Source organism: Chiloscyllium plagiosum, chromosome 9, assembly GCF_004010195.1.
Source record: "Chiloscyllium plagiosum isolate BGI_BamShark_2017 chromosome 9, ASM401019v2, whole genome shotgun sequence".
NCBI classification, from domain to species: Eukaryota; Metazoa; Chordata; class Chondrichthyes; order Orectolobiformes; family Hemiscylliidae; genus Chiloscyllium; species Chiloscyllium plagiosum.
This window is the reverse complement of record NC_057718.1, coordinates 28,402,934-28,418,678: the sequence shown is the minus strand read 5'-3', so window position 1 is coordinate 28,418,678 and position 15,745 is coordinate 28,402,934. Positions and strand designations below refer to the sequence as shown.

At 40.3% G+C, this 15,745-nt stretch overlaps 1 protein-coding gene across 1 annotated transcript in view; it reads left to right on the top strand.

Moving 5' to 3' along the window:
• msh2 (mutS homolog 2 (E. coli)) overlaps positions 1 to 10,364 on the top strand; it is a 93,255-nt gene extending 82,891 nt beyond the window's left edge. The window contains exons 14-16 of the mRNA XM_043696762.1: positions 2,072 to 2,319; positions 8,617 to 8,789; positions 9,957 to 10,364. Coding sequence (XP_043552697.1) covers positions 2,072 to 2,319; positions 8,617 to 8,789; positions 9,957 to 10,127 — 592 coding nt within the window. The 3' untranslated portion in view covers positions 10,128 to 10,364. The remainder of the gene's footprint in view (positions 1 to 2,071; positions 2,320 to 8,616; positions 8,790 to 9,956) is intronic.
• The last annotated feature ends 5,381 nt before the right edge of the window (positions 10,365 to 15,745 follow it).

The following is a 15,745-nucleotide window of genomic DNA, read 5'->3' as shown; positions in this document are numbered from 1 at the left end:
AGTTTTGATTTCGGAAGATTGCAGATATAATTTAAAAAGTATGTAGGGTCATCTGTATAGCATTCAAACTACCGAGAAGAGGAGCAAAAACATTGCTGATGGAACTCAGTAGGTCTGGCAACATCCATGGGAAGAAAGTTAACGTTTCAAGTTTGGAGACTCTTCATCAGAGCTGACAAGACAAACAAAGCTGATATTTATGCTGAAAATGAGATTGGAGATGGGGGTATGGGTGGAAGAGGTGAGCAGATAGGTGGAAATTGCTCAGAGGTTAGCACTGCTGCCTCATCGCATTAGGGACCCAGGTTCGATTTCTGGCTTGAGCGACTGTCTGCATGGAGTTTGAACATTCTCCCTGTTTCTGTGTGAGTTTTTCCTCCCACAGTCCAAAGATGTGCAAGTTAGGTAAATTGCCCATTGTGGTAAAAACAATGACTGCAGATGCTGGAAACCAGATTCTGGATCCGTGGTGCTAGCTGCCTAAATTGCCCATTGTGTTGAGGCATATGTAGGTTAGGTGCATTAGTCAGGTGTAAATGTATTAGAGTAATAGGGTTGGCTGGGTTACTCTCCAGAGGATTGGTATGGACTTGTTGGGTCAAGTGGCCTGTTTCACACTGTAGGGATTCTATGATTCTGTGGAGTCTGACAGAGAGAGAGATGTGAAAGAGGTGGGTTAATGAAGGGATTATGAATGGCAGGCCAGAACAGAAGAGAAGTTGAATAAGTAATAATGAGAACTGAGAGTCACAGAGAATATGTAGTCTGTGCTAAAAGCAAGCCATATAATATGATTGTGGGCTTGAGAGTAGGTGAGAATGGGTTGTCTGTGCCAGAAAACGCCTATGTTGTAATATGACAGGGTATGTGAGTGGATAAAATTCGTAAAAGAATGGAATCAGACTTTAATGTTATTGAACTCAATGTTGAGCCTCTGAGGCTGCAGAGTCCCCAAGTGAAAGATGAGATGCTGTTCTTCAAGCTTACGCTGAGCGTCACTGGAACAGTATTGCAAGCGTGAGACAGAAATGTTGACATAGAACAGTGATGGTTCACTGAAGCGGCAGGTGTCTGGAAACTCTGGGCTGCTTTTCTTTTTACAGACCCAAATGAAGTGTTCTGCAAAGCAGTTACCCAGTTTACACATTGTTTCCCCAATGTAGAGGCGGCCATGCTGTGAATTCAAATACAGTAGACTAGATTGACTGAAATACAGGTAAATGAGCTTCTTGTCACTTGCCACTTCAGCAAAAATGATGTAGAGCTTCCAGTCACCTGCCATTTCAATACACCATCATAGTCCCACGCCAGCATTTCTGCTGCAAGCCTGCTGCAATGTTCCAGTGAACTGCAGCATAAAGTGGAAGAACAGCATCTCATTTGGTGACCCTACAGCCTCTGGGGCTCAACATTGAGTTATTAACTTTAAAGCCTGATTCCATCTTTGTTTTTTAACCCACTCCTGTTGATGTGGGTTGCTCTTCACCAATTCTTTGGCCTATTATCACATGAAATGGTTTGCTTTTAGCACAGACTGCATGTTTTCTGCTACCCTGAGCTCTCGTTATAGCTTATTTAGCTTCTCTTCTGTCCTGGCCAGCACCAATGAATTTATCCATTTCTTCTCGCTCTGTCTCCTCGCGCTCCACTTCTCATTCTGCAGGCATGCGTGTGCGCACACACATACACATATCTGTCTGCAGCATAAGTACCACATGTTCCTGGCTGCTGTCAGTTCTAATGAAGAGCTACTGGACTCAAAACATTAACTTTGCTTTCTTCCCATAGATACTTCCAGACTTGCTGAGTTTTGCCACCAATTTCTGGTCTTGTTCCAGAACTCCACTATGCATAATTCTTTATTTTATTAACAAGAAGTGGTGTCAGTTTGGTATGTAGTGAGATTGGAAGTCTAATGTAGGGGAAGGTGAGTTTTTGTCCAGTAACTTGCCAAGGAAAGAAACCATTAACAAAAATGTATGTAATCTTTGATGTATTACAGTGCACCACACATGTTTGTGATAGCTTTTGACCACTAGGAATTGACTTTGACGTAATTGTTGTTTCCTAGATCAGCAACTGAACAGTCTCTGATTATTATTGATGAATTGGGAAGAGGCACCTCTACATATGATGGCTTTGGACTGGCCTGGGCTATATCAGAATACATTGCTACTAAGATTTGTGCATTTTGTATGTTTGCCACTCATTTCCATGAGTTGACTGCCCTAGCTGACCAAGTACCAACAGTCAACAACTTGCACGTGACGGCGCTCACCACAGATGAAACACTAACTATGCTGTACCGTGTAAAGAAAGGTAAAGCACAAACAAACAGCTGGACCAAGTCAATCTGAAATGTTGTCTCCTCTTAAAAACTGAATGCTATTATGTAGAACAAATTAAATGGTAATAACACTTATTCCAGAGTTTCCAATTAGTCTGTTGGAGTGCAGCAGATTGCTGGTTACATTTGGTATAATTGTATAACATAAACAGCTTTCTTCTTTGAATGGATCATTTTTGTATATATTTTTCTGTTGACTATAATATCTGAACCAATAGTCAGGATTCTGTACATCGATGACTAAGATATCCTTAGTGGAGAATCTTTGCCTTCTAAACACAATCATGATCATCTGGAATCTAATGTCTTCACATATTCTTTTGTTTCCTGCCTCAGAATTATGTTTGAGTTTAACTAGTGTTATCATCTTTCGGAAGAGTGGAAATACTGATCGGAACATTCTGTCATCTAACAGCATGGGGAGGGAGCCGTGCAAATGAAATCAGTATAATTGTTATATCTTGGTTAATTTGTTATTCGTTATTAAAAAAAATTATACAAGCAAACTGCTTTCCGATTGGAATTCTGTTTAGCAGCTTTATAATTCTGATAGTCCTGAAGTGGTTTGGCAAAGCAATTAAGTGTAGCATTGCAATGAGTGAGTGAGGATTTCTGGTGATATTGATTCAGCTACTTCTCACAGTTGGGTTCAGGATGCAGTTCAAACCACTACCTCAGATGAAATTGACTGATTGAAAATGATGTTTAAAAATGAGCAGAGGTAGATCAAAAGTTATTCTCCATTTATTTTTTAGAAGTGGCACTATTGAGTCTGTGTTTTATAAATGGATGTGAAGTAAGGCAATTGCTGTTGACTAATAAAAGCATAATGATTACTACACAGCTAGTGTAGGATGTTTGGAGACCTGGGGTTCAGCTCACTTTAAGCATTTGTAAGAGTGTCACCATTTCAGGAAAGCAGTTGGTGTTGGATGATTTGAAGCCCAGCAAGTCTGTGCAGCCCCTTCATTTCAAAGCTTATAATTAACGTGGGAAGGAAGCAATTGCAACTGCAAACAACATGTTGAATTTAGTATCTTGAAAGTTACATGTGTTGCATACAGCCCAAATTCATCGTGTACTTATTAACACATTTAACCTTTACTCATCTTCCTCTTCCCTTGCCCTCTAAATTTGCTTCAGCTTCAAATTGCTTTCTGTCCCTCCACCCCTCCTTTTCCCTGTACTTTCACAAGAGAGTCGGAAGTAGATTTGATTATGGTGACCATCACCTAGGAGAAGGTGCTAGAAAAACTGGAAGGTCTGAAGGTGGATAAACCACCTGGACCAGATGGACTACACCCCAGAGTTCTGAAGGACATAACTGAAGAGACAGTGGAGTTAGTGGTGATCTTTCAGGAATCACTGGAGTAGGGGAGGGTCCCAGAGGATTGGAAAATTTCTAATGTAACCTCCCCATTTAAGAAAGGAGTGAGGCAAAAGAGAAAATTACAGGCAAATTAGCCTGACCTCGGTTGTTCATAACATTTTTGAGTCCGTTGTAAACGATGAGTTTTCTGAATACTTGGAAGTGCATGGTAAAATAGTGCAAAGGCAGCATGGTTTCATCAAGGTGAGGTCATGTCTGACAAATCTCTTAAAATCATTTAGGCGGTAGGCAAAAGGGAGGCTGTTGTCTACTTGGACTTCCAGAAGGCTTTTGACAAGGTGCTGCACAGGAGGCTGCCGAGTAACATAAGGACCCATGGTTTTAGAGGCAAGGTACTAGCATGGATAAAAAATCAACTATCTGGCAGAAAGCAGAGAGTGGGGATAGAAGGGTCATAGAGTCACAGAGATGTACAGCATGGAAACAGACCCTTAGGTCCAACTCCTCCATGCCGACCAGATATCACAACCTAATCTAGTTTCATTTGCCAGCACTTGGCCCGTATCCCTCTAAACAGTTCCTATTCATATACACATCCAGATGCCTTTTAAATGTTGATATTGTACCAGCCTCCACCACTTCCTCTGGCAGCTCATTCCATACGCTCACCACCCTCTACGTGAAAAGGTTGCCCCTTAGGTCCCTTTATATCTTTCCCCTCTCACCCTAAACGTACGCCCTCTAGTTCTGGACTCCCCCACCCCAGGGAAAAGACCTTGTCTATTTATCCTATCCATGCCCTTCATGATTTTATAAAACTCTGTGAAGTCACCTCTCCGCCTTCGAAGCTCCAGGGTAAATAGCCCCAGCCTACTCAGCCTCTTCCTATAGCTCAAACCCTGGCAAAATCCTTATAAATCTTTTCTGAACCCATTCAAGTTTCAAAACATCCTTCCGTTAGGAAGGCGACTAGAATTGCATGCAATATTCCAAACGTGGCCTAACCAATATCCTGTACAGCTGCAAGATTACCTCCCAATTCCTATATTCAATGCTCTGACCAATAAAGGAAAACATACCAAATGCTGCCTTCACTATCCTATCTACCTGGGTCATTCTCAGGATGACAGCTGGTGACTAGTGGGGTTGGCAAGGGTCAGTGATGGATCACAACTTTTTCATTTTATATATTAATGATCTAGATGAAGGAACTGAGGGCATTCTGGCTAAGGTAGCAGACAATACAAAGATAGGTGAAGGGACAAGTAGTATTCAGGAGGCAGGGAGGCTGCAGAAGGATTCAGAAGGAGAGTGGACAAAGAAATGGTAGGTAGAATACAATGTGGGGGAAGTATGAGGTCATGTGTTTTGGCAGGAAGAATAGAGGCATAGACTATTTGCTAAATGGGGAGAAAATTCAGAAGTCTGATTGCAAAGGGACTTGGGAGTCCTCGTGCAGGTGTCGCTTCAGGTTAACTTGCAGGTCGAATCGGTAGTTAGGCAAATGCAATGTTGGCATTTATTTTGAGAGGACTAGAATATAAAAGCAGGGATGTAATTCTGTGGCTTTATAAGGCTCTGGTCAGACCACATTTGCAGTATGTGAGGAATTTTGGGCCCCATACCTCAGGAAGGATGTACTGGCTCTGGAGCAAGTCCAGTGGGAGGTTCAGGAGAATGATTCCAGAATGAAAGGCTTAGCATATGAGGAACTTTTGAGGTCTCTGGGTCTAAACTTAGAATCATACAGATATACAGCACGGAAACGGTCCAACTTGTTCATGCCGACCAGATATTCTACATTACTCTAGTCCCATTTGGCAGCACTTGACCCATTCCTATTCATATAACCATTCGGATGCCTTTTAAATGCTGTAATTGTACCAGCCTCCTCCACCTCCTCTGGCAGCTCATTCCATACACACACCACCCTCTGCGTGAAAAAGTTGTCCCTTGGGTCAGTTTTAAATCTCCTCCCCCACACCCACCCCCCTTTCACCTTAAACCTATGCCCTCTAGTTGTGACTCCCCCACTCCAGGGAAAAGACAGTGTCTATTTACCCTATCCATGTCCCTCATGATTTCATAAACCTCAAAAGGGAAAACAGCCCCAGTCTATTCAGCTCTCCCTATAGCTCAAACTCTGCAACCCTGGTAACATCCTTGTAAATCTTTTCTGAACCCTTTCAAGTTTCACAATATCCTTCCTGTAGGAGGGAGACCAGAATTGCGCACACTATTGCAAAAGTGGCGTAACCAATGTCCTGTACAGCTGAAACATGACCTCTCAACTCCTATACTCAGTGCTCTGACCAATAAAAAGTGCACCAAATGCAGCCTTCACTATCCTTTCTACCTGCGACTCTACTTTCCAGGAACTATGAACCAGCAGTCCAAGGTCTCTTTGTTCAGCAACTCTCTCCCCAGTGCCTTACCATTGCATGTATATGTCCTGCCCTGATTTGCCTTACCAAAACGTAGCACCTCACATTTATCGAAATTAAACTCCATCTGCCACTCCTCAGCCCATTGGCCCGTCTGATCAAGATCTCATTATACTCTTAGATAACCACCTTCGCTGTCCACTACACCTCCAATTTTGGTCTCCTCTGTAAACTTACTAACTCTACCTCCTGTGTTCACAATTAAGTCATTTATATAAATAACGAAAAGCAGTTGACCCAGCGCCGATCCTTATGGCATACCAGTGATCACAGGCCTCCAGTCTGAAAAGCAACCATCCCCCACCACCCTCAGTCTTCTATCTTCAAGCCAGTTCTATATCCAAATGGCTAACTCTCTTGGTATTCCATGAGATCTAACCTTGCTAACCAATTTATCATGTGCAACTTTGTTGAACGCCTGACTGAAGTCCATATAGATCGTGTTTGCAGCTCTGTCCTCATCAATTCTCTTCATTACTTCTTCAGAAAACTCAATCCAGTTAGTGAGATATGATTTCCCATGCACAAAGCCAGGTTGACTATCCCTAATTAGTTTTTGCCTTCCCAAATACATGTAAATCTTGTTCCTCAGCATTTGTCGGGCTCACCGGTCTATAGTTCTCTAGCTTTTCCTTACCACCTTAGACAAGGCCAAAACCAGCTCTAGAGAATGTGAAATTGGAAAGAATAGCAATCCCCAGTATTTATTTTCCCAAAATAAAAGCCTCCAAAGTAAACAGTGAGAAGCTGCCCAGAAAAGTTTCAGTGTAGTAAGCCAGGCTACTTGAGAGGGAGCTATTGGTATGCAAAACAGCATAGGTGCCACAGGCAAGACAAGGTCCATAGCTTAGCAAGTTGTAAGGTTATATTCAAATATGACTGAACACCAAAATACCTACTAGGATTTTGTATTTATGAAGAAAATAGACTGAATTTGTCAAAGTAGCTGGTAAAAGAGATTTGCATTCTCCAAGATACTGATAGTTTTAATGGCAGAAGTTGGTGAGGTTCTACTAATGACCACTGTGCTTGAAGGAGAATGTGTAGTAGAGGTCCAGTTAATGAAATTTTACTTGCCAGGCAAACTGATTAGAGGTAGAAACAATGGGTATGATTTCAAACTTGCCCATACAAGTTTGGACCTTTTTTATTATGAAATGATTTGACCAGTTGTAAGGTGATACCTCCCAAAGAGTTGGTGGAGGCTGGGAAGACAGGCTCAAGTAATAGAATCCTGTGCAGGTACAGAGATTGAAGAAGATTCCAAAATCCCACAGGAAGCAATAGAGCCTGAAAGAATTGGAGAGGCTGAAGAAAAGCCAGCCAAATTATAAGGGTCAGAATAGAGTCTACAGTGTTCTTAAGAAACTGGTCATGTGATCAGTCATTATGTGCGAAAACTATAGATGACAATATTGTCTTCCCTGTTCCTGGCCACTACAGCCAACGCTCCCCCAGCTTTATTTTTCACTGTGTGGATCTTTGATGTCCATATGCAGCAGTGATTCCATGTGGAAGTCTAGGCATCATCATGCCAAATTGTGTGCGCAAGCCCTCCAAGTGGCTGCATAGCTGTAAAGCTTAGAGAAAATGTTGATCATAACCTCTAACTGCTTCATGCATATCATGAATTTTGCCTCCAGTACTTAAGAGTCATCCAGTCTCTGGAAGGAAGTACTTAATATTCAAAATTTTGAAGTTTGTACCAAGTTCCCTTATCCTGTGTTAATTTGCACTTGTTATCAAATTATACAGAATGTTAATTGTGATTTTTGTTTTCCATTTAAGTGTTGTCTTATTTACTTTCCTTCAAATTTCTCAAGTTTTCTATTCTTCTCACAACTCAATCCACTTATACAGTAGTAAGGAGCAACCATATTGTTTTTGTTTGTTATTTCCAAGTCTTGGAGCTTAACCTTGTGCATTAGTGACTTACTGAATGCAACTTTCCAGATTTATTCTAAGAAGAATGTTAAAATCTCAATGTTTATAGTCAGCTCATTTCACAATGTAGTTTGGTGTTCTGTTTCCATTGTTGCACATTGACTTGAATTTTGAAGTATTGATCTTTCTCCTTTGTATGACTGGACAGGAAGCATATGCGAGAGGTTTTACTCAAATCACTAAATGTATTATTTTGTGATTGGCAGGTTTTGTAAATTTAAGCAAATGTGGAATGTTATTTAGAAGTGAAAAATTCAAAATCTCTTGCCATAGCTTTTAACCCAGAATTGGTGTTCAATTTTCAAGTTTTATTTTGATCAGAGTGAAAGTAGACCTTATTGTAATCGTACTTCACTTCATCTAGCGAACAAAACTGCTTTCAGCTTCTGAAATTCGTTAACAGCACTGTCCTGAAAACATTGTAATTCTTGTTCAGCTTTGTCTGTGTCAACATTTTATGATCTGAATTCCAACTTGTTGCAACTTCTGTATTTCAAATGTAACTCTCAACACTGATAGCTTAAAAAGTATTTTTTTAAATTTAATTTTAGGTGTTTGTGACCAGAGTTTTGGTATTCATGTAGCTGAGCTTGCTCAGTTTCCCAAACATGTTATTCAAAGTGCCAAGGACAAAGCCATGGAGCTTGAGGAGTTCCAAAACATTGGGAATTCTGGGGATTCTGATGAAGGGCCTGCAGCTAAGAAATCCCGTCAAGAAAAGCAGGTTTGTGATTAAACTAAGAGAACACAAATTTTTGGCAGATTTAGAATTATTTTGCATTTCAAAAGTAACAATATTCCATGCTGAGTAGAACTCTCTTATATTAGACCTTGCCTTGACATTACATATTCAAAGACCATCCATAGACCTACTGTCTCCATACATTAAACCTTATCCAAAAAGTACACTACTATGACATGATTTGGAAGAGCTGGTGTTGGACTGAGGTTTACAAAGTTAAAAACCACACAACACCAGGTTATAGTCCAACAGGTTTATTTGGAAACACTAACTTTCAGAGTGCTGCTCCTTCACTACCTGCACAGCACTAGTGCTTCCAAATAAACCTGTTGGACTATAACCTGGTGTTGTGTGGTTTTAAACTTTGTACTGCTGTGAAAGGTCTTTTATGTCCATTTTATAGCCATCCTAGTTTAATAAAACTATTATTCAAGCCGCCAAATCTTTTTGTTTCATCAAAAGCTACTAGGAGAGATGATCTTCCATTGACCTGAGCCAAGAGTGCACTTTCTATGTGTAGCAATTTTTTAAGGATTTCCATCCAGGCAACCACTTAGTGGGCAGAATCTTGAGGCTTCAGGGCTGTCACCTTAGGTCAAAGACAACAAGAGATTCGTACTGCTTTTTCGTTCAGGCATTCCTAATGATGGGCTTATGCCCGCAAAGTCAATTCTCCTTTACCTCAGATGCTGCATGACCTGCTGTGCTTTTCCAGTGCCGCACTCTTTGACACTGAACCATGAGTCACTTGGGCTGTGGTGGGCCTTCCCCTGGATCAAGACCCTGAAAGCAGAAGTCTTACAGCTGCCAGCAACTCTTGGGCTCAGCAGTGTTGGATAGTGAGCATGTTCTGTGGATTTACAGTATTATGAGGCTGTCATCATTTTAATTTGTTCAATGGGTGTTGCTGCCTCGTTCACCATTTACGGCTCATCCTAATTACCCAGAACAGGGCCATGGTGAGCCTCTTTCTGGAACAATTGGTCCTTGAGGTGTAGGAGCTGGTTTAATGCAACATTGGACTCACTTGGAAAATAATTTGCATGGAGTTCTCTGTCTGGGCTCCTAGTGAAGGCACAAAATGTTACATAAAGCATTTCAGCAAGCAGTGCATACTGTAAATTATGAATGTTTTCTTTCATTTTCTAGGATGGTGAAAGGATCATTGCAGAATTTTTGTCAAATATCAAAGCTTTACCGATTACTAAAATGTCTGAAGAAGACGTTAAGCAAGAGCTGATGAAGCTGAAGTCTGAAGTGCTGGCACAGAATAACAGTTTTATCAATGAAATTATTTCACGATCTACAATCTCCCTATAAACTCAGATTTAAGTTAACTTCATAAAATATTCAGGTATACAGTTTTAAATGTAGTGAGAAGGAAGTTTTGCGATTGGGCTGGGAGGACGGTCAATAGATCAAAAGGTTTGAAATTTGTGGCGAGTCATGGAAAAGGTGGTTTTAAAAAAATGCAGAACTTGCCCTCCATGAACACTGTTACTGCATCTCTATGTAAGCCTGACTTAATAAATTGTAATAAAGTGTTTTAGATTCTGAGCAAGGAAAGCATGGTTTTTGGCAGTGGTAAACCCCTCATTTTTCAAGATTGAGTGTTCTTATAAATGTCAGCAATTCCCAGATAGAATACAGGTGTACAATGGAGCACCATTTGAAGGAGTGTTGTTCTGTTAAATTCTGCTTTATGCCATTTATGCTGCATACTGTAGCTGCAATGCAAGTTCACATTGCACTTAATTTTGATATGATTAATTTCCTTTCTGAATGATGACGTTTTCAATAAAATAAATAAAATATCCGCTTGTTTGTTTCTTTTGTGCCTTAGAACAAATTTGATCACTGAGTAATGAAAGAATCTTGTGATGCTCAGTGAAATAAAAAGGAAGGACTGCAAATCCACTCATTACACTTTTAGCATTGCAAAACCTACTTCAAGAAAATATGATCAGAGGAAATGAGCTGAAGGAGGAATGTGGCAATGTCTCAGCCACACAGTGGGAGAGCAAGGAGAATGGAAGGGCAATTTTGGGTATTTCATAGTGAAGTGATAAAACAAATGTTCCATGGTGTTAAAAAATGTATCCAGGGTATAGTGTAACCTTCCTAATGCCAGGATCAAGAATATTGCGGAGTTATACAGCATAGAACCAGACCCTTCAGTCAAATTCGTCTGTGCTGACCAAATATCGTGAACTGAATTAGTCCCATTTGCCAACATCTGACCCATATCCCTCTAAACTTTTCCTATTCATGTATCCATCTAGATGTCTTTTAAATGTAATTGTACCTGCCTCTGCCACTTCCTCTGGCTGTTCATTCCATACATACACTACCCTTTGTATGAAAGAATTGCTCCTCAGGTTGTTTTTAAATCTTTACCCTCTCATGTTGAGTATATGCTCTTTAGTTTTGTATTCACTCACCAAGGAAAAAGACCTTGGCTATTCACCCTATCCATGTTGCTCATGATTTTATAAACCTCTATAAAGTCATCCCTCAGCAGGGAGACTAGAATTGAAAGCTGTATTCTAACAATGGTCTCACCAATATCTTGTATAGCCATAGCAAACATCCCAACTCCTATAGTCAATGTACTGACCAATGAAGGGCAAGCGTGCCAAATGTCTTCGTCACTGTCTACCTGTGACTCCACCTTCAAGGAACTATGCATCTGCACTCATTGGTATCTTTGTTCAGCAACACTCCCCAGGGCTCTACCATTAATTGTATAAATCCTGCCCTAGTTTGCCTTACCAAAATACAACACCTCACATTTATCTAAATCTGCCACTCAGCCCACCTGTTCAAAGTCCTGTAGTACTTCGAGATAACCTTCACTTTCCACTGTATCACCAATTTTGATGTCGTCTGTAAACGTATTAACCATGCCTCCAATATTTGGATTGAAATTTCTATAAATGAAAATCAGTGGACCAGCACTAATCCTTGTGGCGCACTCTCGACCACCACCCTCTGTGTCTTACATTCGAGCCAATTTTGTATCCAAATAACTAGCTCCCCCTGGATTCCATGTGATCGCTACTAATCCAACTTCGTTAACCAGTCTAATATGCAAAACTTTGTCAAACACGGTGCTGAAGTCCTTCTAAGGTAGGGGAATCAGCCAAAGTTCAAGGTCTGCATTGGTACCAAATCATACGGGTAGAAAGAGGAGTGAAGTTCTGAAAGATGTCAGGGAGTTTGGAAGGTATTAAATAGGGCAATATAATCTCAGGTTAGCTCTTCATCATGGACTAGTGAGCACATGAATAGTTGGACTGGGAGAGCATCCTATTTTGAGGCTTTGGGTCTGGTTGTGTAGGTGGAACTTGTAACAAGTCAAGCTTGAACATCTTAACAGAACTGGAATTGATATCTTCACACAGATTTACTAGTGCCATTTGGGTGGGATTCAATTAGTTTGTTAGGGAGACGGGAACCATTGGAGTAACCCCAATTGAGAGAAAGTAAAATTTGTAACAGAAGGTAAAAAAGAATCTGCTATTGATACCAGAGACGGGAGAAACAAAGCGGAGCAGAGAGTATGCTTCAAACATGAAATTATGCCCAAAAGTTGCACTTTACCTGAATGTATGCAGCATTTGCAACAAGGTAATCAGTGTTTACTGTGGAGAAGGATGCGGAAAATTCAGAATGCGGAAAATATTTTAAAATGTCCATATTACAGAGGAGGAGGTGCAGGATGTCTTGAAACGCACAATGATGGATAAATCCCCAGGACCTGATCAGGTGTATCCAAGAACACTGTGGAAAGCTAGGGAGGTGATTGTTGGGTCCGTTGCTGAGATATTTGGATCATTGATAGTCAAAAGTGAGGTGCCGGAAGACTGAAGGTTGGCTAACATGGTGCCACTAAATAAGAGAGGTGGTAAGGAAAAGCCAGGGAACTATAGACCAGTGAGCCTTATCATAGTGATGGGCGAGTTGTTGGAGGGAATCCTGAGGGATAGGATTTACACGTACTTTGATACGCAAGGACTGATAGGGAATAGTCGACATGGCTTTGTGCATGGGAAATAGTGTCTAATTTGACTGAGTTTTTTGAAGAAGCAACGAAGAGGATTAATGAGGGCAAAGCGATGGATGTGATCTATATGGACTTCTGTAAGGCATTTGACAAAGTTCCTCATGGTAGACTGGTTAGTAAGATTAGATCACATGGAATTCAGGGGGACTTTCAATTTGAATACAAAATTGGTTTGAAGGTAGAAGACTGAGGGTAGTGGTGGACAGTTCTTTTCAGACTGGAGGCCTGTGCCCAGTGGTATGCCACAAGGATCTGTATTGGGTTATTCATATAAACAATTTGGATGTGAACATCCAAAGTATAGTTAGTAAGTTTGCAAATTAGACCAAAATTGGAGGTGTAGTGGATAGTGAGAGAACAACAGGATCTTGATCAGATGGGCCTTTGGGCTGAGGAGTGGCAGATGGAGTTTAATTTAGATACAGAGAAACCTCGATTACCCAAACGACTTGGATGGGGAGTACTTTGTTTGGATAACCGAATGTTCGGATAATTGAATGCTGGATAACACAGTTTAGCCAAGCGTCGGGACCCTGCCATCTTGTTCAGATAATCCAAAATCTGGATAATTGAATGCCGGATAATCGAGGTTCCTCTGTAAATATGAGATGCTGCATTTTGGCAGGACTTGAACACTTAATAGTAAGGTTCATAGTTCATTGCAAGTAGAATCTCAGGTAGATTGGATAGTGAAGAAGGTGTTTAGTATGCTTTCCTTTATTAGTCAGAGCGTTGAGTAGAGGAGTTGAGAGGTCATGTTGCGGCTGTACAATGGTTTGGGATGGGGACAAAACATAACATTTGTGAATAGCACAAAGCTGAGTGGGAATGTGTGTTTTGAGAAAGATGTAAAGTGGCTTTAAGAGGATTTGGACAGGCTTCGTGAATAGGCAGTATTATGGCAGATGGAATATAATGTGAAAAGTGTGAGGTGATTTTCTCTTGTAGGAAGAACAGATCCACAAATGATTTCTTAAATGTTAAGAAGTTGGAAAGTAGATGTACAAAGAAGCCTAGTTGCTAAGTCACTGAAGGCTAACATGCAAGTGCAGCAAGTTATTTGGAAAGCGAACGTAATGCTGGCTTTTATCACAAGAGGATTTGTGAACTTTGATCAAATTGAAGCCTTGTTAGACCACACCTGGAGTACTGTGGACAATTTTGGTCTCTTTATTCTATGAAAGATATTGCCATACACGAGTGCAACAAATGTTCACCAGACCTATTCTGGGGATGGTGTGACTGGCCTAAAAAGAGAGGTTGGTCAAGCTGGACCTGCATTCTCTAAAGTTTCAAAGAATAAGAGGTGATCTTAATAGAACCTACAAAATACTTAACAAGTAGATGCAGATCAGATGTTTCCCCTAACTGAGGAGTCCAGAACTGAGGGCCCAGTTTAAAAATAGCAACAATGCCATTTGAAACTGAAATGAGAATTTTTTTTATTCAGAAGGTTGTGCATCTTTGGAATTCTCTATCCCAGAGGGGTAAGGGAACTCAGTCTTAGAGTGTGTTTAAGGTAGCAAGTGATAGATTTTAGATTGTCAATTCCATAAAAGTTATGGAGAAAGTGTCTGGAAAGGTACTGGAGTGTTCAATCAGCCATGATTGTATTAAATGGCGGAGCAGGTTTGATGGGCTGAAGTGCCTACTCTTTTTCCTATGATGGGAGGAGTGGCCAAAAACTTGGTCAAAATTGAGTTTTAAAGAGAATCTCAAGGCAAGAGAGAAGCATAGGGCATAATTACTTAATTCCCTGAGTATGAGGATTGAAACATGATCAGCAATTGTTTCACGAAGGCAAAGACAAATGTACAAAAGATCAGAATCTTAAGTTGAGCTGGAAGAAGTTGCAGAGAGGGGAGGAAATGAAACAATATAATGTGACTTAAACATGAGAATGGAAAACTTAAATTTAAAATCTCAGGTGACTAAGAGTACACATCAGTGTAAAGAAGGGGAATAGGCAAATAGATGTTTTGGGAAAGGTTTTTGGATGAACTGAAGTTAGTGAAGAATACTTGAATGTAGTTTGAACAGCAGATGGATATAAGTCGATCTTGTTCTTGGGATGGAGGTATATGATCACTGTGGAAGGGATTATGGGGTCTGGAGCTTAGTGGAGTTAAACAGTACTCATTAGTTGAAAGCGGAGATTTATAAAATCATGAGGGGCAGAGATAAACAATTCACTTTGGAATGCCCATGCTGAGTCTCCTTTGAACAATTGAACCTTTTCTTGTGCAGTGCCAAGTCTATCTTGTAATTGTATTCATACTATCAGATTAAGTCTAGTAAAATGTAATCTTAATAATTAAAGATATTATAAACCTACATTTGTTTAACTTAAACTTACATTCAATCTTATATTTTCCTGACCCCCATTGGTTTTGTTGGTTAGTTAAGTGTTTGTATGTTATTCACATTTCAAATTAAAATCTGTCATAAACAGATATTTGGTCAATTGCTAAATGTCTGATTCTCACTGCAGTGTTTTGGCCAATATGAGGAGATAGTTTTCACTTTTTTTATTTGGAGGTGAGGTTGTTTAGTGGAGGCATTGCTTTTAATGATGAAATTCTAACACCCATACTGCAGATATCATAGGCACCGAAGGAAAACTTACATTGCTCCTTGCTTGGAGACCTGACATAGCCAAAATCTGTTGAATCCCATCCTCACTAATTTGCTGACATCTCACACAATTTGCTCATGTTTATTCTGCAAAGTTTAGGACAGATGGATGATGGAAGAAAATGGATATGACAGCAGATTGGCTGGGAGTCATTAGAACTATTTATTTGTGGTGGGATGGTGATAAATGCTAATATATCATTTTATATTAGGCTGAGTAGACTACTCTGTTACAATG